Here is a 26945-nt window from a genome sequence, read left to right as displayed (position 1 = left end):
GCACAAAGCAAGGTCCATAAAGACATGGATGAGTTTGGTGTGGAGGAACTTGACTGGCCTCCACAGAGTCCTGAGATAGAACATCTTTGGGATGAATTAGAGCCAGGCCTTCTCGCCCAACATCAGTGCCTGACCTCACAAATGTGCTACTAGAAGAATGGTCAAAAATTCCCATAAACACACACCTAAACCTTGTGGAAAGCCTTCCCAGAAGAGTTGAAGCTGTTAGAGCTGCAAAGGGTGGGCCAACTCCATATAAAACCCAACGGATTAAGAATGGGACATCATTAAAGTTCATGTGCATGTAAAGGCAGACGTCCCAAAACTTTTGGCATAGTGTGTGTATATATATATATATATAAATTTTGGCAACTAGCCTGAAACATGGACATTGTCATGTTTGTTTGCTGAAGTCTATGGAAGCAACTGTGTGTGGGTTAATAATTAAACAAGTCATTAAACTGTGAAAATTCAATAAAGTTGCGCTATTGCGTTTAATTCATGTCAAGACATTTATCAGCTAGTTTATAACAGAATGGCTGAGTTACTGAACTCTACAGTAACAGAGGTGTATGAGGTGTGTTATGGAAACATTTACCACAGTAACATTTGCTTTGACGACCATGACTGACAGCTCCATCTGCTTGTTTACACACCATGCATGCTTAAGTGCTGCATGTATATTTAGCATCTAAGTGTCTTTCTTTATTAATCATCTGAAAATATTTCCTTTGAGTTAATGGAGGAGCTTGTATTCTTTTCTTACAGCGCCAGCTCATATCAGTTTCTCTGACGTGACGTGGGGGCGAATGATTGAATATCTCCTTTTGGGAGAACAACAAAAGGCTTCCGACGGTTCCCGCGGACAGCGGCCCTGATCTCCCTTTCAGACTTTCCTCTGAGCTGAATGAGAGAAAGACTGTGATGGAGAACAATGTCTGCGCACGAAAATAAGATCAAACTGGGGTTGAGACGTCACATCCATTCAGCAAAGAAGTGACGGAGTAGGCTTACAGGAGAGATTATGTGTGCGTGTTTGTGTTTCACAGGACTGGCATGAGCTCTATTTGCATTTCGTATGGAGACAAATAAGGATAAAAGCCCAGAAGTTAAACACACAGAAGAAGAAGGTAACTAAGGAAACCCTGTCAAGAACACATCCGGCTCATATTTCACCTCAAAAATCAAAAGATAGAAATAAGTTGTATTTGGTTGAAGGAAATTCAAGTTAAATAAACTTTTGCTTATAATTTACTCACCCCCATGTCATCCAAGATGTCCATGTCTTTCTTTCTGCAGTCAAAAAGAAATTAAGGTTTTTGATGAAAACATTCCAGGATTTTTCTCCATATAATGGACTTCAATGGGCCCCAAACGGTTCAAGGTCCAAATGACAGTTTCAGTGCAGCTTCAAAGAGCTTTAAACGATACCAGACGATGAATAAGAGTCTTATATAGCGAAACGATAAGTATATGCAATACATTTATGCTATTATTTTACCTCTTAACAGACAAACGTGGTCGTCTCTGAGCTCCGCCATAACTTCCGCTAAGTGAGGTCAAAATACGAGCGTGGTCATAGATATATACGTAGATGCCTCATTAGCGCTTGCACGGATCAGTAGAATGAGCCATCTACGATCAATATATCTATGACCACGCACGTATTTTGACCTCACTTAGCGGAAGTTATGGCGGAGCTCAGAGACGACCACGTTTGTCTGTTAAGAGGTCAAATAATAGCATAAATACTGCTCGGTTTCTCGCAGAACTAGATAAGTTTCAATAGATAATACTCTTATTCATCGTCTGGTATTGTTTAAAGCCCTTTGAAGCTGTGCTGAAACGGTCATTTGGACCTTGAACCATTTGGAAACCATTGAAGTCCATTTTATGGAGAAAAATCCTGGAATGTTTTCATCAAAAACCTTAATTTCTTTTTGACTGCAGAAAGAAAGGACATCTTGGATGACATGGGGGCGAGTAAATTATAAGCAAAAGTTTATTTAAAAGTGAACTAATCCTTTAAGACTATGAGAATTAAGCACATAAACCCCCCACCCCTCAATTCTCATGACAATAAAATATACATTTCTATAAATATTGATATATTCCAAGATAGTGTAACGGAGGCCAGCCTTGTCAGATCGTCCGACTCATGTCGGCGGACCCAGGTTCGAGTCCCGCTTGCAGCGGGCGGTTCAAACAAGATGGGTTATTGGTGCCGTGACCCGGATGGGAGTGAAGTTAAGGGGGGTGAGTATAACGGAGGCCAGCTAGTACTTGCTGTGCAAGTCAAAAGTATTTAAAAATAAAGTTAAATATCCGGAATCATTACAATAATGGAAAAATTTGTGGAACGTGCTTAATTAAAAAAATGCCACAATGGCCACAAAAATCTCTCAAGAGGATCTTTTAGGGCTGCACATTCATCGAATTTGTAATCGTGATTACAATTACGGATGCTACAATTATGTAATCGTTCAATAAAATGTAATCACAATTACAAAAAAAGTCCACTTATATTATTCTGTGTACTTAAGATGAAGTTTTCCCCATTGTTTTTATTTTTAGTTTTAGTATAACATTATAATACCATGCATATTTTTACTTTTTTATTTAAAGAGACCAAACCAATGTATATTTGACTTTTGAGGCTTAATGCTTTAGAATGATCGTAATTAATAATCGCAATTACAATTTCAAAGGAATAATCGACAATTATGATTTGTCGAAATAGTGTAGCCCTAGGATCTATTATGCTTTTTACATGTTTAACGTCTAATGTTGATGTTTGAGCATGAAAAGGGTCTGTAAAGTTAAGTTACAAAGTTTACGCACCGTTTCTGAACTCACTGAAACGCCTCGATTGTAGTCTTGAGTTTTCTTCCAGGAATGAACACGTCACAATATCCCTCAATTGAAATAATTCCCTCGCAAGGCACTCTCAAGATAAAGGGGCGGGGCCTGATTGAGCTGCGCTAGTAGTAGCGAATCGAAATGAAACAGCACGCGATTTGGCGCAATTTTTTTATGCGCAGCTTGTCTCTGTGATCAGTAGTAAATGCTGCTCCATCTGAAAGCCAGAGGGTTAATTTCCCCGATAACATGTCATTCCAGGATATCCCCATGGGTATCATACCATTGCTGTAGCTGAATACACAGAAGACTCAAAAGCTTTGATTAAACATGACTAATAAACACACGACTCCGATAATATATGGTTTATCTGAGTTCTTCAAGCCTTCTCAGGTATTTTCATGATAATAAGTATAGTTATACTTCAATGCTAATCGACATAGCCTTCATCACTACATAGAATACACTATGAAATAATGTTGTGTGCCTTATTCTGTTTAGGAAGCCACATTATCTCACAGAAGGATGCTCATTGCTCAGCTGTCATTATGGGATTTTGGGTTAATGGGTTAAACAATTTTGGGTTAAATTCCCTCCGTCTCGTTCACTCGAATGTGCGTCATTGCTTACGTTGCATGAGTGCCCACTACTGGCGGAACCTTTGCTATGGGCTGAACTGGAACCGTCCTAAGCCCATGATCACTTGGAATCCACTATGGAGATAATTTTTTATTATTTTTTCCCTTACAAAATTGTTTAATGCAGCATTCTATATGTATATAGGTGTGTTTGGGTTATTTTAAATGTTTTTAAAAAATAATAAAAATATCATACAGTTGTTTGTAGGTAAAAACGCGATATGCGGTGACGTCACAATCGTGTTGCATTGTGGTATATGAAGCTGCCTGAAGTGTACATATGAAGTAGACTCGCTCCCTTGGTCAAAGCGAGGGTCTGTCCATATAAACTTCCCTCGTCCACTTCATGAAGTGGAACGCACTTCAAAATGGCGGCGGGGATACACCCCAGAGGGGAAGCGCTTAGGCGAGTTTGCAAGTGCGTGTCTAAAAGTGGAGTGGAACACAGCCCCGGTAATGGTCAGGGGCGGGACATTTCCCAAACACACTTGAAGCAGCTGCCCAATCACAACATGCTGGTTCAGCCGGCCAATCAGAGCTCATTGCACTTTCCCCAAGGAGGGGCAACAATGTCAAATTTGAGAAAAATTATGTTTTTTGAACATTCAAGCATAAAAACCTATTCAAGTAGACATAAAAAAACAAAATCAAGACTTTGTAAAAGGCCATAATAAGACATTTTTAAAAGTTGTTTAGGAAAATTTATTTATATTATATTATATTATATATATATATATATATATATATATATATATATATATATATATATATATATATATATATATATATATATATATATATATATATATATATATTTATATATATATATATATATATATATATATATATATATATATATATATATATATATATATATATATATATATATATATATATGATCTATGTCCTGGAGCAACACTTATGAACTAAAAATTATCCAAGAGTAACATGCCCTGTGCTTTCAGTTTCAGAAGTGTGTTAAAAGTTCAAGATTTTCTACGGACTGTACACTGATGTCACTAGCAATATGTGGACACACTGTCACCTTTTAGGGTCTGCTGGTTCATATAATTATTTTATGACACCCTAATTCTGGAGGAGGCCGTCGGTCTGTCTGAATGCCACAGTGGATGTGGACATGCATGCATGCTTGTGCGTGTGTGTGTGTGCGTGTGTGTAGCAGGTAGGCAGAACATCCGATGAGGGGGACAAACATTCCAAAGATTCCGGATCTCAAACCTCTGTCAACCTCTGTGTGTGTGTGCGCTTTTACACAGGTCACATGAATAAATGGATTTCAAACACTTTGTTTTAAGAAGCCAAAGAGCAGTGGGGCCCCTTTTGCTTGCGCACACACACACACACACACACACACACACACACACACACACACGCACATGCACACACATACAAATGTACAGCCTGGCATGAAGATACTCTCAGGGTTATTTTTGCCTTGGTGACGACTTGACGACTCTCTGGTCTGGTATGAACATGCACAAAAATACGATCTCTCAGTCTCAAACTCTACCAAACCTCTATCCACATAGCTAAGCCCTTATCGCATCAGTATCAACTCTGTTTTCTTTTTCTTGTGTCCAATTAAAACACACACACACACACACTCTGGCTGTGCTCGTAATGACTTGCTTTGGCTTAGATTAATCTCACTTCAGCACAAAGTTTCAACCCCTTACGAAAAGTACCATGGTATTAGTACAAAGTTTTTTAGGACACCACCATAATGAAAGTAGCATTAAAAATATAAACACTACCAGAGTACTTTTCAAAAAGGGCCTTAATGTTAAAAACGTGCTTTTTAACAAAGTGGTCTAATCACCAAAAAAAACTAATACATTCTTACAAAAAGATGGTATTGTACCATTGTATTAAATGAGCATATACATCACTTACACAAAAAAAGTACCATAGAACAGCATTGTTTAATGGACATTGCACTATGGTATTTTTGGAAACACATTGGGAATAGCAACATGTAAATAAATACCATGGTACGTGAATTTCAGTACCATGCTATGCAGACTATGCAGGCTATAATGTGGTACTACAACATTAGTACACTACTTTTTTGTTATAAAACATTGTTCCAATCCAAAGTAGCCTATATTCAAAGTATTATTATCATGGTATATGTTTTTTTTTAAATATGGTAATACCATGTTTTTTTGTCAGTGCCTTTTATTTTGAGTTTCTCTTTCTGACTTCCTACACAATGACAACGGAAATACAACACAACATACACGTACCAACTGAAAAAATCGTCCATAAACACACAAATACACACGAGGAGCCGAAATCTCTCATATGAACATCTGATGTTGAGTAAGAAGTTGCAGTTTCAGGATGTTTCGCGTTTGTTGTTTTCGTTTAACGGAAACGGTTGCATGCGCAGGTACAGATTTGCTCAATCTACATGTAAATAAACCCCCAAAATCGACATGTGTATGGTATATAGTAAATAACTATTACAATGACTTTATGTCTTTAAGTTAGAGGAATGAAGAGATGAAAGCGAGCAGCCATGTTGTCAAACATTAGTTCACTTCATTCACCGCTCAGAGTTTCTTTCCTGCACATGCGAGTACGTTTTTATAGTTTATAATGCTATAATTTCAGTTATAACTGTATATTATCGTGTACAGTTCTAGGTTTTGATTTGTAGTTGTGTGTTTAATGGAGGTTTACTGAAGTGACGAGCAAAAGTTCGGTTTTGACTCACCGGAGCGAATTTCCGCCGCTCTGTTCCCGTTAAAAACCTCCAACATCAGACTCTCATCTCAGTCTGTGATTTCTCGTTATATTCTCATTGTATCAGATGATTCAGAGCTGCTGTTGAGTCACGATTCATTCACGAGTTCTCCGGTGTAACGGCAGGACGAGTCTGTGTGAACGCCATACTGGAGAAACTCAAGTCTCTCTCTCTCTCTCTCTCTCTCTCTCTCTCTCTCTCTCACACACACACACACACACACACACACACACACACACACACACACACACACACACACACACACACACACACACACACACACACACACACACACACACACACACACACACACACACACACACACACACACACACACACACACACACACAGTAGTGAGAGAATAGCACACACAATGTTGCACTCAGTATTTACACATAATATTGCCAAAATGTGACAGAAATGGGGGCCAGTATAATTAATACAAAATCAATAAATACAATCTATACATTTTAAACAATGTTATGTATTTTAGATTGTATTAAATAGTTTTTATTAAATTATTCTTATTTCTTATATAGGATTATTTTTTAACATACATTATATTATATATAATATTAGCTAATAATAATAAAAATATTTACAAATGTAATAATAATACAATCAATCAGTCAGTCATCTATCTATGTATATGTATCTACTGTATGTATGTATCTATCTGTATCTCTATCTACCTATACATTGTGAACATTGTTGTATTTTTATTAAATAATTTTTTAGTAAAAAAATACTATTCATTTAATAAAATTTTTGCCATTACATTTTTTTATATTGTCATATAAATGTTATATATATTTATAATGTTATATATAAATATATTGTTATACATAATATTTAAAATAATACAATCTCTATCTGTTTATTACAGATTAGATTATTACATATAATATACATTGTTAACATTGTTATATTTTAATTATTATTAAATCAGTTTTAGTAAATACATTTTTTATTTTATTTTATTACATTTTTGCAATCACATTTTTTTTAATTCTGTCAATATAAATGTTATTTAATGTGTGTGTGTGTTGTTGTTGAGCTTTTTGTTGCCCCTGTTTCATAACTGTGAACCAGAAATATCTGGATGTATTATTAATATCTGACAGTGTTATATTAATATCTAACCATAGTCAGTGTGAGTATAGCAGAAAAATGCTGTGCTTGTTTAGATGGCAAGAGGCTTATAATATAAGCAGATGCACAATAGTCCTTGTAAACATGCTCCCTGCCGTTCCATTCCATTATTATTTCTGTATATTATTTGCCTTCTTCTGTGAAACATCACAAATGCAGATGTTATTCAGATTGTCCAATTGAAGAACAGATTTATAGATCACATTTACACATTTTTTCAAGCCGTACAATCGTTTTAAAAGTACTATCTTTAATTGAACACAAGTGTGAATGACATTTGAGAGCTGTGGCAGAGTTGACGATTATTAGTGAATTAATATAATTCTATCGTATGCCTTGGAATAATGAGAACAAGTCATTGCTTTTAGTGTTTCTTGACCTTGGCAGTGTAAATCATGCATGCTGTGTGTTGCCTAGCATCTCCTTTTGTGTTTCACTGGAGAAAGAAAATTATACAGGGTTGGACCATCGTGAGCGTATTTTTGGGTGAACTCTTCTTCTGCGTTTATAATGCATGATGTCAGAGCTCACCCACCCGTGAGATATGTTTAGATTCAAGGGTCAGACTAATGACTGAGATGACAGAGATCTGCATGTTTACCAAACTTATATCTGAACTCAATGAGCCGAAACAATCATCATCATTACTGGGTAAACATCAGTACTGAGCGAGTTCAAAAGATGTTCTGTTTCCTTTTTTGTGTGTTTTTACAGTGAAACAGCCTCAGTATAAAGTCAAATCTTTGGGATCTTTCCCCCCCAGAGCCTACAAATAGCCACAGATCAAACACAAATGTAAAATATTGGCGAGTTATTCATGTTCTTTACTGGTTTGCTGTTAAAAAAAAAGTATCATTTATTTAGGCTATTTGTTTGTTTATTGCCAATTGGCAAAGCTGTAACACACACACACACACGTTGGGTTTTCTTGTTTTATGGGGACTTCCCATATAGGCGTAATGGTTTTTATACTGTATAAACTGTACATTCTATCCCCTTACACTGCCCCTGCCCCTAAACCTACCCATCACAGGAGACATTCTGCATTTTTATATTGTCAAAAAACATCACTTAGTCTGATTTATAAGATGTTTTCCTCATGGGGACCTAAAAATGTCCCCACAAGGATGAGGATTTCGGATATTGCCATCTTTGTGGGGACATTTTGTCCCCATAACGTAGGGATTACCAGTCCACACACACACACACACACACACACACACACACACACACACACACACACACACACACACACACACACACACACACACACACACACACACACACACACACACACACACACACACACAGGTATTTATTTGTAATAAATGAATGGGGGAAAAAACCAAAGCATCTTGCAAAGTGGGCGGTCAGTGTTCACTCAAATAGCCACACACTGTATAACTAGCCACACCCACCAGCATTGGCCACACCCCTAATGTACATCAGTGACTGAAACCTGACCTGTGAAAAAGCCTGTAGTGCCATCCAAACATTCTTCTGTTACATGATATCACTTTTGAACACAGATCATTAATCACATAGTGCCCCTCTTTTGTGTGTGTGTGTGTGTGTGTGTGTGTGTGTGTGTGTGTGTGTGTGTGTGTGTGTGTGTGTGTGTGTGTGTGTGTGTGTGTGTGTGTCTTCCTGTTGTTGTGTCTCGCTGTCTCTTCCTGTCTCTCTCTCTCTCTCTCTCTATGGTGAATCATTGTCTCAGTAAATTAGCTGCAACATCTCTATTTTGAACAGAAAATGCATCAGCACATCTACAACTACATCCGTCCCGCAGGGCTAAGATTTCCACAAAAGAAGAGATTATTTTCCTGAATCACGAACCTCAATGTGGTCATTATTTAAAGGATATTTTCATGTTTGTAGATTGTAGGTTGTGTAACGTCCCCAGATGAATTACAGCTGATGAGAAGCAAGTTTATTTCTGTGTGTCCGTGACATCCTAGAAGGGCAGGAACCCGTGCAGAATGTGATCATGTGGATGGAGATAAACAAGGTTTCCCTTCAATCTCTCGCACCTCACAGATGAGTTGAACATTAACTGTGCCACTGCCTGTAAACTGGAGCTTTCCAAGGGTCTGACACAATACAAACTTTTACATTTCATTTAAGGAAATCTGCAGTGCAGACAAACGGGCTTTAGCTTCACAAATGAAGCTGGAAAGCATGTTATCTGGTTGGAGAAGAAGTGCTTCTGTACAAATACAGTACTAGTACTATACTGCAAACAAATAAACAAGCCAACACAACACATATTATTTTACTTATAGATGATTATAATGATGGATTATCAGGCAACAGCTGTAAATCAGATTGTAATGTTTTAAAAGAAGCTGAAATATGTTCAGTTGGCCTTTATTTGATTTCGGAAAAAATAGACACAATCCCTGCCATGTGGCGATGAAGATGTATCCACAGCAAAATATTTGAATTCACTTGTTGTAAAGCCAGAACTTTATATTACCAGTCTAGTAAACTATCTTCATGTTTAATGAAAGAATTGTGAATTGGCATTTAATAAATGTAAATGCAACATTTGGAATACAATTATTTTTTTTTATTTTTTTATGTTATTATTTTCATAAAAGCATGTAATAAAAATACTTTATGTAAGGCTCTTTGTTCTTTTTGATACTTTTGTCAAAACTGAACAAAATTATTCTTGCCTGTGAAAAGTGTAAAAAGAAAAAGAAAAGATAGTTGCTGGAATTTGCTGGTCTCACAGGTCTGATGGCTGGTTTTAGAGAGTTTTTTATCATTGAATAGATGCATAGCGGCTATTTCTACTGTTAAAAAAAGTTGCTGTCTTAAATTTTTAAGTAGCCTACAATTAACTTGGATGTTTAAGTCATTTCAACTTAAATTACATTACAAAAGACTTAAAAATGGGGTTGAATATTGTATAACTTATAAAAAAAAGTTGCAGATTGTTAACTTATTTTGATGAGCAATGTAAAAACATATGCTGTTATAATTTAGTGATCAGGCCTAGTAAGCCGTCCGCCATATTGGAACGGTCAAATCTGGCCCGTGAAGGCGTGAACACTTGAGAGCAAGTTGACTGAGCTTCTGCAAACGTAGAACATCTCTATATCTGCAATAGACTTCAGCAGATTATTTTGCTATACTAACACAATACAACAAGACAAAGGCGTCAGCTAACACGACGGTAAAAAGTGGTGGCATCATTGATTCTTACTGTGAGGGACAAAACGCGGACCGTTCCAATATGGCGGCCGCGCCGACTGTGGCATTTTAGCACTTTTGATACTTTTTTCACTTTGGTAGGCCATGTTGGAAGGCCAGCTCAAGCCAACTAAGACCAGTAGGCTTTTTTTAAGATGTTTCTGTCCCAACAATAATAAACAGTAAAATTAATAAATGTCTAGACAGATTCATTTCGATGTGATGCAGTGTTCACTGAAGGTCAGTCATGTCATGTTTGAATGTTGTTGCGCTGCCATCTAGCGGTCAGAAGCTGTACCAGCACTTCATTAATGGGTCAGTCAGGCTGTTTTTTGTTTTGTTTTCAGGCAACACAGTTTTCAGGCAACACATTTTATCCACAAAATATTGATATTTTCTTGTTAAAGATGTAAATATGTGTCTAAAACCAAAAACTGCCGAGATTCTCTTCATGAACATCAGTCAGTGTGTTTTGTCCAGCAGAGGGCGCTGAAAGTGCGGTGATCTTCAGGGAACTGAAAAATGTAGAATCATAAATAGCCTAAACGTCAAATTAATATCAGCATCTTAAAAAAACACAATTGCTTTATTATTAATATGAAAAGAGCTAAAATACCAATAAAACGTTTTAACAAGGTTGTGTTTCAATCATACAAATCTTTATTTTAGAATAGCCTACACATTAATCATTCATTTGTGTCTGTGTGTGTGAGAGAGAGATAAGGTGTGTGTGTGTGTGTGTGTGTGTGTGTGTGTGTGTGTGTGCGTGTGAGTGGGGGGTTTATGAGAAAAATGTACAACCCAATGACCAAAAGAGGTTGTCATGGAAACAGCGATGGATTTCTGGCCCATTCCCATAGTGAGCACTTCATTACCCAATCCACTTGGATTTCCAAACTCTCTCTCCCCGTTTCCATCATGGTAAGTTTTACTTTTATTACTTTATTTAATTATGGCAGCCTACATGATAAGCAAAATATCACTCATTTGAACAGGGCTTGAATGTGAACTTGACCTTGATCAGTCCTGGTCTCCATCATCATCATCATAATCAGAGAACCCCTCCTTCCTCAAAGTGTCCCGTCAGTCATGAATCCGAGCCGCACGAGTGTTTAGTAAGCAGTCCTTATGTGAAGTGACACTGATGAAAGGGAAATGACCCTCGTGTAGGTTAAACCGAACATGACACCAGCGACCTCCAGCCTCACCCGGTTAACCGTAACGGAAAGCGCCGCGTTGGCACGTGCGTTAATTATTCAGAAAAGATCGAGATAAACTGCATCAGCAGCCCTACTGTAAACCTCCATCCAGACTGAGAGAGAGATTGTCTTACCCGTGTCCTCAATGACTCCATGTGACATTTAAAACGCTTCAGCCAAAATCACTTACACTGTTCAAAAGTTTGGCCCTGATGCTCAAAGTAATTGTTTTGAGTAGGGTAAACTTAAATGACACAAACTAGTTCAATCAAATTAACTTTTATGAGTATTTTGAACTTTCTTTTTCCTTTGAGTTCACAACTTATGTTAAATGCTCTAAATTGCTTTACTCATTCAGCAATTGCTATGCTAATGCTATCAAAGCATTGTGTTGACAATTAACAAGTTAGCATTTACTAAATTAGCTATAAAGGTTGCCAAGTTTCCACTACTAAAAATAAAATTACATGATCATTTTAAAGGGTTAGTTCACCCCAAAAATAAAAAAAATGGACATTAATTACTCACCTTCATGTCGTTCCAAACCTGTAAGACCTTCGTTCATCTTTGGAACACAAATGAAGATATTTTGATGAAATCCGAGAGCTTTCTGAGCCCTCCATTTGCAGCGATATAATGACCAGACCACATTCAAGGTCCAGTAAAGTAGGAAAGACGTGTTAAAATAGTCCATGTGACTCCAGTGGTTCAACCTTAATTTTATGAAGAGACGAGAATACATTTTGTCCGCAATAAACAAACAAAAATAACGACTTTATTCAACAATTTCTTCTGATCTGTGTCAGACTCCTACGCAGTTTACGTTGTAAATACAGTGAAGCGCTTCCCAGTTCTACGGCAGAACGCCGGCTCTCCATTGGTCAGCTCCTGTCAGCATTACGCATGCTTCGTGATGTTCATGTGAACAGCATCGGCCAATGGTGAGCCAGCGTTCTGCCGTAGAACTCGGAAGCGCTGCACTGTATTTACAACGTAAACTGCGGTTTAGGGCGAGTAATTAATGACAGAATTGTAATATTTTTGGTGAACTAACCAAAATGTATGAATCAAATATTTCAAGCAAAATTTTGAGTACAAAATAAAGTTCTGCCAGTTCTGCTTACTGTAACTGATTACCTATTTTATGAGTTTTGCCTACTTGTTTGGGTTTAGTTTGGGGTCAGTAAGATTTGCTTTGAAAGACGAGATGCTTTTATTCATCAATGATGCATTATATTAATAAAAGCGACGGTATACATAAAACATTTAGGCTATAATCTCACAAAAGATTGAATAAATGCTGTTCTTTTGAACTTTCTATTAGTCAAAGTACCATGAAAAAAAGCTTCAGGGTTTCCACCAAAATATGAAGCTGAACCTTTTTCAACATTGATAATAATCAGAAATGTTGATTGCGCAGCAAATCAGCATATTAGAATGATTTCTGAAGGATCATGTGACACATACGGGAGTAATCAGCTTTGACATCATAGGAATAATTTACATTTAAAATATATATTTAAATAGAAAAAATATATATTTTAAATTGTAGTAATATTTCACAATATTACTGTTTTTACTGTATTTTTGAACTAACCCTTGGTGAGCATAAGAGACGTCTGTAAAATACATTAAACAAATCTTACAGAGCCCAAACTTTACACACATTTCTATCACCATGAGACTTTCCATTGATTTCTATTGTTTTTATACCGACTATAATGCCATTTCATATATCTTCAAACCCTAAAATGAACCTAAACACAAACCTTTATGCATGTTTTTAGATTGTCATTATGTTTATTAAGCTGTTGGACCATATAGTTGAACCCAAAATTAATATTCTGTCATCATTTACTCGCCCTCATGTCATTCCAATTCTGAATGACTGTGTCTTCTGTGGAACACAAAAGAAAATGTTATGGAGTTTATCTTTGACAACAAAATGACAAAAGCCCCTTGAAAGTAGTTCATACAATCAAAGTCTTCTGAAGTAATATTATAGCTTTGTGTGACAAAAGCCTGAAATCGAATTTATTGTTTAATGAAACTTATCGGCGCAATGTCAAGCATCTTGACACGCCATATATGAAAATTAGGCCACAAACATATAAGCCTATTTGAGCTATCATTATAATCTGGACTTCTTTAATTATATTTTTATGATGCTTTTGTCATTTGTTGGGCTTTACAGTTTTAATAAACATCCAGTGTGAGCAGTACATTACACATCTTCATTTATGTTCCACAGGATAAAGTCACAGGCTTTGAAATGACACAAATAAATGATGACAATGTACATTTTTTGGTGAACTACCCCTTTAAGTAGGCCTACATCAGATACTGCACTATTTTTATGCAAGTTCTAGAAGAAAGTTCACAAACAGTCTTTTGCGAGAGAACCGCTTTTTTAATTCCATCCAGTGAGAGCAGCTCCATGAGCCGATAACACACAGATCGTCATCTGACACACATAAACACGCAGATCTCCTGTACATAACCAAAGTCCACATATGTTCATAATTACAGGAGAGGGGCATCCGGCTGGAGAACATGGCTGCTGCTTTGAGTCAAGTAAGCAAGGCATGTGTGTGTGTGTGTGTATGAGTGTTTTTGTCTTGTAGGTCTATGGCGTCTCAATGCTTTAAGTTAGTGCAGTGGTTTAAAGGTCTAAGCGAAGGCCAGCTCATATAGTACATGCTCAGCTGTTTCTAGAGCTCATTCTAGAGCCAGGGTTCCCACAACTTTTAACCAATGAATTTCCATCATTCTTATAATAATAAAGATGGGAATTCAGATTTTTACACACACACACAAACATTATATACCTACAGTACACTGGCCAATTTATTAAGTACACCTGTTTGACTGCTCATTAACGCAATTATCTAATCAGCCATTCAGGTAGCAATGGTCAAGACAATCTCAAACTAAGTTCAAAATGAGCATCAGAAAGGGGAAGAAAGGTGATTTAAGTGACTTTGGCGTGGTTGTTGGTGCCAGACGTGCTGGTCTGAGTATTTCAGAAACTGCTGATCTACAGGGATTTTCATCTAGGGTTTTACAGAGAATGGTCAGAAAAAGAGAAAATATCCAGTGAGTGGCAGTTCTGTGGTGATGCCAGAGGTCAGAGGAGAATGACCAGACTGGTTCAGCTGATAGAAAGGCAACATTAACTAAAACAAGCACTTGTTACAACCGGAAGAAGAGCATCTCTGAACGCACAACCTGTCCAACCTTGAAGCAGACGAGCTACAGCAGCAGAAGACACACCGGTGACACTCCTGTCAGCTGAGAACAGAAACTGAGACTACAATTCACACGGTCACAACAATTCTGGACAATACAAGATTGGAAAAAACGTCTCATGAGTCTGGATTTCTGCTGCGACATTCAGATGGGAGGGTCAGAATTTGGCATAAACATCATGAAAGCATGAATCCATCCTCCTTTGTATCAACGGTTCAGGCTGCTGGTGTAATGGCCTACCTGAGTATTGTTGCTGACCATGTCCGTCACTTTATGACCACTGGCTACTTCCAGCAGGATAACCCCATGTCACAAAGCTCAAATCATCTCAAACTGGTTTCTTGAACATGACAGTGAGTTCACTAAACTCAAATGGCCTCCAGTCACCAGATCTCAGTCCAATAGAGCAGCTTAGGGATGTGCTGGGACGGGATATTCACATCATGGATATGCAGACGACAAATCTGCAGCAACTGTGTGAAGCTCTCATGACAATATGAACCAAAATCTCTGAGGAGTGTTTCCAGCACCTTGTTGAATCTGTGCCACGAAGAATTAAGGCAGTTCTGAAGGCAAAAAGGGTACTAGCAAAGTGTATCTAATAAAGTGGCCAGTCATTTACTGTATATAATCACACACACACACACACACACACACACACACACACACACACACACACACACACACACACACACACACCGTATATTATGATACCTATCTGGAAACAAGTATTTTTTTTATCATACTTTTTTTTTTTACAATTCTGTTTCATGTTTATATGTTCATATAATATTATGTTTATGTAAAAAAAAAAAAAGCATAAATGCATAAAATCTCCTTAACTTCTGACATTTTATTCGTTTGACTTTTCCAGGCCTGGAAAACCAATCAAAATCCCTGACATTTCCAGGTTTTCCTTGAGCCCGTGGGAACCCTGTAGATCCTTCCTCCAGCCAATCAGCCGCCTCCCGTCCAGAACCCTGATCAGAATCACAAAGACACACACATACAGTAAGACATGCAGATAGAAAGGGAGACGTTCCTCTTGCTCAGCTCTTTTCTTTACAGCAGGGTGAGCGATCGCAAAGCCCCCGTCCGTTTTGACTTCCATCATTCGAGGTGTGTGTGGCTCTACCCCTGGATCGGACCCGTGCAGGTCAGTACGTAAAGACTGAGGTTGACCCACGGTTTTGGAAGCAGCAGAATGAATGAACAGAACTAGCTTAACTAGCCTCAGGTATCAGGTGAGGCAACGCTATTCAGTGCTGTTGATGGTAGTAATCAAAGTGTCTTCACTGTCCTGAGGAGCAAAGAGCAAGAGAGAGAAAGAAATGGCGAATAATTGTACTAATATTGATCGTTTTATTGGTCCTGATGAGTTGTAATGGATCTAGTCCCACGTCCACTGTTATATGAAACTGCATCATTTCCATCGCTCCAGTCTTTGTTAATGGTGAAGGACGGTCCATCTCACCCCGTCTTCCTCGGCCTATGTTGGATTGATTGAATATTGTTTATGCCTTACAGGGGGCGGAAATATGGCAATTCCAAGTCTCATTCCTGGGCTGTTGCCATGGTGATGTTTTGTGGGTGTGGCAAGCTGTGGGACCCTGAGGATGCCAGAGAGAGGGTGGAGCTTGAGGAGGAAATGACTTGCGGAGACTGGCACCTGCAAACACATATGATGTTGTTATTTTGAGACCAACAGCATACTTGTGTTACTTTTATACACAGTTAGTATACAAATCAATGCACAAATACCCAGATGACCTGCTATAATTTGCTACACCGTAAACCCTAACGCTCAAAATAATGAATTGGTTTGAGTAGAGCCAACTCAAATTCAAACAAATTCACTTTTATGAGTATTTCGAACTTTCTTTTTCTTTTGAGTTCACAAAACTGACGGATTTTAGGTCATCTGAGTTTGGATCTGACATTGTTTTGAGTTTTATGAACTTTTGTCTTTTTTAGACTAACTTGAATTTATCCGAAACTGGGCTGGGATTTCTATTTCCCAGCATGCTTTGCCATGACACTCAAAAGGGACAGAAAAATGGCAAAATAATGTGTTATATAATGTTTTTTGTGTGCAAGATTAATATTAAGCGGGAGATTTAGTAGTGTTTAATGTTTTGTTATGCTAGTTTAGAAGAGTTTCGGTTATGTTGGTTTATTTTGTAGGGTTTCCATCATGACGAGTGGAGTATGAGATTAGTTCGAGAACAGATATAAGGTATAAATTGCTGTACTCATTCAGCAAGTGCTATGCTAATGCTATCAAAGCATTGTGTTACCAATTAGCAAGGTGGCATTTATTGAATTAGCTAGTTAAAGCTAGTCGAGTTTCCACTATTAAAAATTTTACATTACATTATATTTTAAGTTGTAAACTTAAAAAGCTTACTCAAATATTTCAAGTTCAGAGCAATAAAATGTAAGATTACAAAATAAAAGTCTGCCAGTTCTGCTTAAACTGATTGCCTAATTTTTTTTGTTTTGCCAACTTATTATTCAGGTTTACAGTGTACAAGTGTTTAAAAATATATGTAATTATGCAACACTGTGGTTTCATTAGGTGCGTGTTTAATGCAGATAGTGGAGCATCAAAGGGTTTTCGTTTTAATACAAAAGATTTTAATACAATTTTGAATCAAATGGTCTTACTTTTGGCAGCCCAATCAAAAACTATGAGTCAAGAAATAGATTTAAACTGTGAATGGGAAGTCAAGTCAAGCACACTGCATTGTGTAATAGGTCTTAGTATTTTATTTATAATAGTGTAATAGTATTTTTTGTAAAGAAATGGTATGAGAAATCTGCAAGTATTCCCCTCTAAAAATAGCGCATAAATACTTGAGATTCAACTATGTACACATGAGCACTATGTTATAGAGATTATAAATTAATCTCGGATTACCATATAGACCGTATTACACTATAATCCTAATTTAATTTTATCACAAAAAAATCCTTTAAAAAACTACTTACAGTTTTATAAATTATATAAAATTATAAAATATTTTTTTGAAACAGTCTATATATACTGTGTATATATATATATATATGTGTGTGTGTGTATGTATGTATATATACACATACATAGGACATATATATATATATATATATATATATATATATATATATATATATATATATTAATACATACAGTACATACACACACATATATATATACATACATACATACATACAGTATATATGACATGTTCAAAGTCAGATAAATCACCTTTCTTCCCCAATCTGAGTTTGAACTTCAGCAGATCGTCTTGACCATCGCTGCGTCCAAATATGCCTACTTTCATACTGTATAGTAGGTGAAAAAAAGTATGTGACAAAAGAAGTATGTCCGAATTCATAGTATTCATTAAACAGTCTGCTTAAAATGACCCGGATAACCTACAACTTCCGGCGAGGTTCTGTAAGTGCATTTGAATGACACTTTACCATCCCATGAGGCCACGGGAGAGGATTTGTGAATGACTGGTGGGTCACATGACAGTCACAACATGGCGAATGTAGTACGTCCGAATTTCATTCATACTACATACAGTCATACTGTATAGAACATACTTTTTTAACAGTCGCGAAGTAAGTTTGAATGCAGTACCTACTATACAGTATGTGGTTTCAGATTTTAACGAGTTGCTGCCATGTGATCAGATATTTGCATCAGCAAGCAGTTGAACAGGTGTATCTTTGAAGTTTTACTGACCATGACTGAGATTTTCTGACCCGTCCAGATGCGGATTTCTCTCTGTAACTGCTGTTGTCCAACAGAACATCTCGAGATGGACATTCCTCCTCTGATCCGGACCTCGGGAGGTCCAGTTGAAACACCACAGGAGGAGTCATGTCCAGTTCCAGAACCATTATATTCTCCGCCTATGGAGGGACACAAGGGACAATCAAGTAAACTGCACTTTTCTCAATTAGTATTTCTGTCTTTAAAAGTGAAAAATAAATGTGTAAACATCCATAGCACATTTTCTGCAGTGCACGTAATCACGTGGCTCCAGCACATGAACTCATTTCAACCATGTCATTTGACATTTTCTGGCTGCGTTCCACTTTTTCTTCCTACTCTTCCTTCTCTCTCTCTCTCCATAAACCTACCCTGTATCTGGAATGAGCTCCCATCGCTATGGCAACCCTGGCGTACTGGCTGATTGGTCGCTTGTATCCCACAGCAGAGATGGGTCTTCTCTTCATCTGCGTGAATTTACTGTCAGAAACACAGAAAACAGACAAGAATATCACTCTCTAAGAATATCTTCACTAACAGTATGTGAGCATTTCTGCTCAGTAATTCACTAAATCATAGCTATACTATTATAGTATTTGTTACAGTTTTTTTTATTCGCTTTGGTACTATTTTCACAAGCAAGGTGTACATTTTCGAAACTCATAGTGCTAACATCACAACAGATCATCAAAAGTGCACTTTTTTCAAACATTTCAGCATATTTTCAATTGTGTTAGTACAATACACAAAACCACAAAGTATCCTTTTCACTACACAAAATAAGTGTTTCATCTTTATAAATGTTTCATTCACAGTAACTGCCTTTCATAAAGCTCTTACTATCAAACTTTTGATTTGCATCTCTTCTCGTTCAGTTTAATACATTTGTCTTTTATTTAATCCAACTGATCTTAATGGTTAATCAATGAATCATTTGGTACACCAATAGATTTCTATATATATTGATTATATAAACATAGTTTCTACTTTGTTTGCAATTTCCAAAATGGATAACCATATGAAATGAATTATTTTTAAATTTTCTGCGATTTACCTTAGATTATAGGGTGTGTGTTTGTGGTCTGGTAAACTCTACATTATGGGGACAAAAAGACAGCAATATCCTACAGTAAATCCTTTTCCTTGCAGGCACATTTTTTGGTCAAGCTTATAAATCATAGAGAATGAGTTTTTTTGAAAATGTGAAAATGCAGAAATGTTTCTTTGATGTGTAGTGTAAGGGGAAAGAATATAGATTTCGAACAGTATAAAAATCATAATGTCTATGGAGAGTGGGACAGAAATATTTTCAATTTGTGAATAGAGCAGAATAGAGTATAAGGGAGTGGAAATAGTCAATGACGGTGTAACATCAGATTGATCAGAAATCAGAAGAAGGGAGACAGATGGTATCAAATATAGAATTTTACATTACAGTATGTATGCCATGTGATACTGTAAACAGATTACCATGGTAGAGATTGCCACATTACTGTAACTCACCCTTATAAAGCTCAACTACAGTAGATTCAGTCATATGGTACAGTGAGAACATGTATGTGAGAACATGTATGGGCAGCAAACTCTGTTATAGCACAGAACCTCATGGCTGTGTCATAACTTTATCACACCTTTTTGATAACACACTGAATACTATTACAAACATCATTGGATTCAATTACATAAGTTAGGTAATGCAAGTGTATTTTCTAATGAGGAATATGTAGCCTGTGTTACTGTAGATACTGTAGATAATTCAGCAACGAGGGAGATTTGAAACATGTATCTTGCATTGTTTGCTGTTGGATGAACTGATTGTTTAAAGTACTAAATTGAAAGAAGATCACACTGTTGTGTTTTGGTGATTAAACCAAATGTTCTCATTACATATTACAATAATCTTGTGTTTGAAACAGTGATTATGTGGACTGAAAATATGTGCAAGTGAATGAAAGCATTACATCAGATTTTGAAAGAATGACTTGTTGTGTTACAAGTGTGATCAGTTTGGATTTTTGTACGATGAGTTTTGAAAATGTACACCTTACTTGTGAAAATAGTACCAAAGCGAATAAAAAAAACTGTAATATATTAAATTAGATTTTATTTGTTTTCATTTTAATTGTTTTCATAAAATGAATGCTAATTTAATTTTAATTTCAGTTTAAACTTTTAGTAATTTCGTTTTAAATTTTAGTTTATTTAGTTGTTTTAGTACCTTAACTTAAACTAAAATGAGAAATGTTGCCCTGGAATTAGCTGATATAAAATATGTTTTTAAAATATTTTATTTCAGTTCATGTTTATTTCAAGTAATGAAAATCTTTTTATATGGTTTTAGCTTTAGTTTTAGTTAATGATAATAACCCTGTGTCAGATCATGTCATCACTTACATTTAGTACTACGGTATAATAACATGGTGTTTTTTACCTTGGAGTGTCAGGTAGGCTAAGTACCATGGCTTTCAGGCTTTTGCTTAAATGCATGTAATTTGTTTTTGTACTTGTTACAAAATACAAGTTATACTTGTTATCTGGTTACTTTATTTTAAGGTGTCCTTGTTACAGTGTAATTATCCGTGTTGCCACAGTTAACTTAGTTACTTTACAGATTACTTGATTTTAAAAGTAACTAAGTTACTTTACAGATTACTTGATTTTAAAAGTAACTAAGTTAGATTACAAGTTACTTTTTTAGTTACATTCAGAGCCTCAACATAAAAATGACAACTGTTTTTGCCAACACTTTATTGGAAGTGCATTTTTAACAGTAACGTCTTGTTAAATAAATGTTAATGAAAAGGTATAAATTACTTTGTGTTCTTATTAAATACATTTATGAAAAACAATTTATATTTAGTTTTTTAATTTATATTTATATATGAATGTAAATAATTATATGGGCCTACACAAATAATATAAAATTACAAGATTCATAGTTTATTGTAAACCTAATGTGCAGCTCTGTAAAGGGACAACAAATATATGATCGATACGTGAGAACAATATATATTTTTTAATAATCTTTAAGGGCACAAAACTATGAAAATATATGAAACGATTCAAAACAAAGCGCTTATGCGCATCCCGGGTGCAGAATGATGCGCTTAAAGCAACATGGAATCAGAGGGCGCAGTGCAGCGCGAGTGCACATTGAAAAGTTCACGGCATAAAGAGAAGATGTAGCCTGGTTTTACCAGACTCTCGTACATTTCATTTGTACATAGAGTCTGGCCACTCTCCATTGACAAGCGTTTACTTCATAGACCGTAAAAAAATAGGTTTACTTCAGCAACTCCTTCACCACTAACGGAGTGAGCTGGAAAATACTTTTCCCGGACCACAACATCAGCAGTACAGCAGTGACTGTTCTTGCTCCGTGTAACGGGAGTTCGTTTGTTCAGGGAAGAAGGAGGCGGGAACCGGCGAACGTTTAACAACTTTTAATCAAATAATAAACACAAAATGAAAGTAAAAGCGGCATCCCCTCACGGACGACTGCCGCGCACAAACATAACAAAACACAACTTAAAATCCAGGCCTGGTCCTCTCTCGTCCTTCACCGGTGTCGCTCGTCCTTATATGCCTCCGTGCTCCCTCATGAGAGGACTCGAGACCGGTGTGTCTCAATCACGCACACCGATCTCGCTCGCTCGTCCACCTCGCCACACTCCGGTTTTAACTTCTGGACATTCGTCAGCGCTGCCACACACTCGCATCTTTCACCGCCGCCATTACTGAACTACAACTCAAACTAGCGCACGACATCAACGTCATCGCTCTCAGCCACTCCCTCTGTTCGCTGATTGGACCGGTAAAAAATTGTTCGGGGGAAAACCTAAGCATACACCGCAGTCCCAGACGTAGTACTGAAGGAAAATGAAAATTGAGCGGAAGTACGTAGGAGGGCGGAGCCAGGCTAGAGAAGATGAGCGTTGAGCCCACAAATCCTAGTCTACTATGTAGCCTATATGGGTCCAAACATTCGCTGATTATTGGTTCCTTCGCAGTTTTAAATTCCGGTTATTGTACGTGTGATGCTAATTAATAGTCCTTGTGTTGTCGGGTAGCGAGCACAACATCTTTCACAAACCGCTAACGTTAGATAAACTCCAGGAAGATAAATTATGTTATCTTCATATCAAGTATTATAACGGGAATATATCATATTGGAGTGAGATTTACCGTGCTGCTGACTGTAACCGAACGCGACGCGCAGTTTTGCTGAACGGAGAATGATTGACAGCTAACGTTACTGCGGAGGAAAGACATTCAGCTATGGAATGGCTTTAGATTACTTTGTAGGCTACTAGCAAATAATAATATGCTAATAATGATTGCTGAAGGATAATGTGACAATATATATTTCTAATGACAAGTGAGTGACTGCCTGTCTTGAGTTCTGTCGACAGACGGAGGCGGCCGCCTCGTAACGTTAATTCTCTATGCAGGAAAACCCCAGCTGAGACTCAACAAGAAAGCAAAAATATATGGAAAATTACAAAAATAGTAACTCACAGTGACTTGGATAAGTTACTTTAATCTGATTACTGGTTTGGAAATAGTAACGCGTTAGATTACTTTACTGGAAAAAAAGTAGTCAGATTAGAGCGATGCGTTACTAAGTAATGCGTTATTGACATCACTGGTAATTAATTATACAACACAAGTACTAAGTTATAGTAATTAAAGCTGCAGTCCGTGACTTTTTGCGCTCTAGCGGTTAATAAACAGAACTGCATGCGTCTTGTGGAAGAACATTGCAGCCGGAGCTACTTCTCTCTGTTTATGTCTATGGCGAGTCACGCAGGGAATGTGCTCCTCCGCAGCGCTTCCTACCAGACCGGCCTGAAATAGTCCCAATATAAACACTTATTATAAGTGTACCATAATGATTCAGGGTGAGACAAAAACACGGTTTGGAAAAAGGATTCATGTTGTACATTCTCATTATATCATTTTTGTAAATATTGAACACAAAAAAGTTACGGACAGCAGCTTTAACTACATGTACTTACTAAATAATTAGGGTTAGGGTTATTTGCATGTAATTATGCATAATTGACTGTTATTACTATAGTAAATATGGGCCCTATCATACACCCGGCGCAATGCGACACCAGGCGCAACGTGAGTGTATTTTGCTAGTTTCAACCCGACAAAGTTATCATTTTCATATTCAGTGCCACGTTGTTTAAACAGCAAATGCACTCACGCCCATCTGTTCACCCATGGGCGTGCTGGTCTGAAAACCAGGTGTGTTCAGGTGCATTGCTATTTTGAGGAACTGAAAACAACTGCGCCATTGAACAACACAAACCTGGTCTAAAGTCAATAGCACAGTATTATTTGTGTTATTTAAAGAGCGCTTTAGTAATATGCGCGCCTATAGGCGGGTGCATGTATACTCTGCTTATTACATACACACACTCTAAAAAAAAAAAAGGTTCTATATTGCACCAAAAATGGTTCTTGGCTCGTAATCATAGGGGAACCTTTTTTAGTGCAATATAGCACCATTTTTGGTGCTTCAGTGGTTCTTCAGAGGTTCTTCACCGGTTCTTTGACTAAGGTGCTATATAGCACCTCTGAAGAACCGCTGAAGAACCACTGAAGCACCAAAATTGGTGCTATATAGCACTTAAAAAGGTTCCCCTATGATTACGAGCCTTTTTTTTAGAGTGCAGGGAAGCAGCAGCACATAAACATGCCAAATATTAAAATTTAAAAGGATTCCTCTCTGGAGAAGCGTTCAGTCTTTCCACTCGCAAATTCTGTCATGTAAATAAAGAAATCCGCCATTGTGTGAGCGCAACTGGCTTTTAAAGGGAATGTGAGATGAGACTCTGATTGGTTTATTGCACTTTACACCCAAAACACACCCATGACTCATTAAAGGGTTAGTTCACCCAAAAATGAAAATTCTGTCATTAATTACTCACCCTCATGTCGTTCGACACCCGTAAGACCTCCGTTCATCTTCGGAACACAAATGAAGATATTTTAGTTGAAATCTGATGGCTCTGAAAGGCCTCCATTGGCACAATGCCCGGTTCACTCTCAAGACCCCTTAAAAGGTACTAAAGACGTTGTTACAAAGTCCATCTCACTACAGTGGTTCTACAATAACTTTATGGAGTGACGAGAATAGTTTTTGTGCGCAAAAAACCCCTAAATAACGACTTATATAGTGATGACCGAATTCAAAACACTCCATCATGAAGCTTCGAAGTGTTATGAATCAGTGAGTCGATTCAGCTGTTTGGATCGCCAAATTTCAGCAGTTTGGCGGTTTGACACGCGATCCGAATCATGATTCGACTCGCTGATTCATAACGCTTCGAAGCTTCATGATGCCGTGTTTTGAAATCGTCATCACTATATAAGTCGTTATTTAGGGGTTTTGCGCACAAAAACTATTCTCGTCACTCCATAAAGTTATTGTAGAACCACTGTAGTGAGATGGACTTTATAACGACGTCTTTAGTACCTTTTAAGGGTCTTGAGAGTGTACAGTGCATTGTGCCAATGGAGGCCTTTCAGAGCCATCAGATTTCAACTAAAATATCTTCATTTGTGTTCTGAAGATGAACGGAGGTCTTACAGTGAATATTAGTTTCTGTTCCTCTCAATTCCGATTTCGTTTTAACTCCTACGGTGGCCGATTTAGTCCAAGATTAATATGGCTTCCAGTTCGACCTCGTCCACATTCGACACGGTGCCATCGAATGTTAAAACGCGAAAGGCGAAGCTTGAATTTACGGGTATGTCCCTCTTTGGCTAATGTACTTTCAAGACGGAGGGGCAACATGGCGACCGGCATTCAAACCCCTTACCCGTATGTATTTTTAATGGCATATTATAAACTTACGAGAATACTTTATTACTTGAAAGAAGTAAATATACATTAATGAGCACATATATTTTTGAAAGAACTAAGTGTTTTTAGCTAATAATAACTTTAAAAAGTTACACAGTGTTGCTTTAAACTAGCAAAAGTGGATTCGGACATGCCTTAAGTGCACCTCCGCCATGTGCGACCATACACTCAGATCATTAAAATAGGGCCCTATATGTAAAATATGTAACAGGCACACTGTAAAATAAAGTTACCAAATTAACTCACTACATAATTCCCATAATTTCATTAGTGTATTTCATCATTTTAATGACTTTACTATTATTCTAAAATGTGTAAAACAGTCAAATGATGAGCTGGTTGTGTAAATGCTGATTTTCTCATCAGATGCGTCACATGTAGAGGTCGATGTTCACTCACTTCTCTGCCGGGACGAGAGGCTGAAACTTCCACTGGTCCTCCTCCGTGTCAAACTGAAGTCTGTTCATTATTTTATTCTTCTCTTCAGGAGGTATGAAGTTCTCTATAATCAGATATCTGCAGAGACACAGACACATGAGCTCTATATACAGCTGTCATTTTATTTTGGAGACAGAACTGTTCCTAGGATCCGTTGATAAAGTCTTCATCAACGGTAAAATGATGCAGAAGTAAAGAAAGTCATCTGGTCTTTCAGACTCACTTGAATTTGAGTTCTCTGGTCAGTTCATTCTGTGTTTGCTCCAGCTCCTGTCGGCTCCTCACATGCTCATCATTCACATCCTGAATATCAGCCTTCAGAGACTGGAGCTTCGCATACAGCTGAAGAGAGAGAGAGAGAGAGAGAGAGAGAGACCATGTGATCATCCATCCACCCATCATCATCCATCCATCCTCATCATCCTTTCATCCATACATCCATCATCATATGCCCCTCATTATCAATGCTTTATCATCATAATTATCTCTCCATCATCATCATCCATCCTTCATCATCATCTTCATCATCATCTATCCTTTGTCGTCTATCCTTCATCATCATCATCCATCCTTTATCATCATCATCATCATCATCTGTCCATCTTCATCATCATCATATGCCCTTCATTATCAATGCTTTATCATCATAATTATCTCTCCATCATCATCATCATCCATCCTTCATCACCTATCCTTCATCATCATCATCATCATCTATCCTTTGTCGTCTATCCTTCATCATCATCATCCATCCTTTATCATCATCATCATCATCTGTCCATCATCATCATCGTCATCA

General features: G+C 37.2%; 2 protein-coding genes across 6 annotated transcripts in view; both read right to left on the bottom strand.

Moving 5' to 3' along the window:
• dtnba (dystrobrevin, beta a) overlaps positions 1 to 6599 on the bottom strand; it is a 51526-nt gene extending 44927 nt beyond the window's left edge. The window contains exon 1 of one of the 5 annotated variants that reach the window (XM_079832042.1): positions 6238 to 6599. The gene's annotated coding sequence lies outside the window, so the exon portion shown is untranslated. The remainder of the gene's footprint in view (positions 1 to 6237) is intronic. The other 4 variants (XM_079832044.1, XM_079832041.1, XM_079832043.1 and 1 more) reach the window with 4 other exon arrangements.
• Positions 6600 to 14209: 7610 nt separating this feature from the next.
• Positions 14210 to 26945, bottom strand: part of kif3ca (kinesin family member 3Ca) — a 41094-nt gene continuing 28358 nt past the window's right edge. Inside the window, exons 4-8 of the mRNA XM_079832039.1 lie at positions 26370 to 26488; positions 26108 to 26224; positions 19200 to 19308; positions 18799 to 18968; positions 14210 to 16734 (exon numbers count right to left, since the gene is read on the bottom strand). Of these exons, the coding sequence (XP_079688165.1) occupies positions 16620 to 16734; positions 18799 to 18968; positions 19200 to 19308; positions 26108 to 26224; positions 26370 to 26488 (630 nt within the window). The 3' untranslated portion in view covers positions 14210 to 16619. The remainder of the gene's footprint in view (positions 16735 to 18798; positions 18969 to 19199; positions 19309 to 26107; positions 26225 to 26369; positions 26489 to 26945) is intronic.

The sequence above is a fragment of the Gobio gobio genome (assembly GCF_949357685.1).
Source record: "Gobio gobio genome assembly, chromosome: 12".
Taxonomy (NCBI): domain Eukaryota; kingdom Metazoa; phylum Chordata; class Actinopteri; order Cypriniformes; family Gobionidae; genus Gobio; species Gobio gobio.
This window is presented reverse-complemented; position numbering and strand designations above follow the sequence as displayed.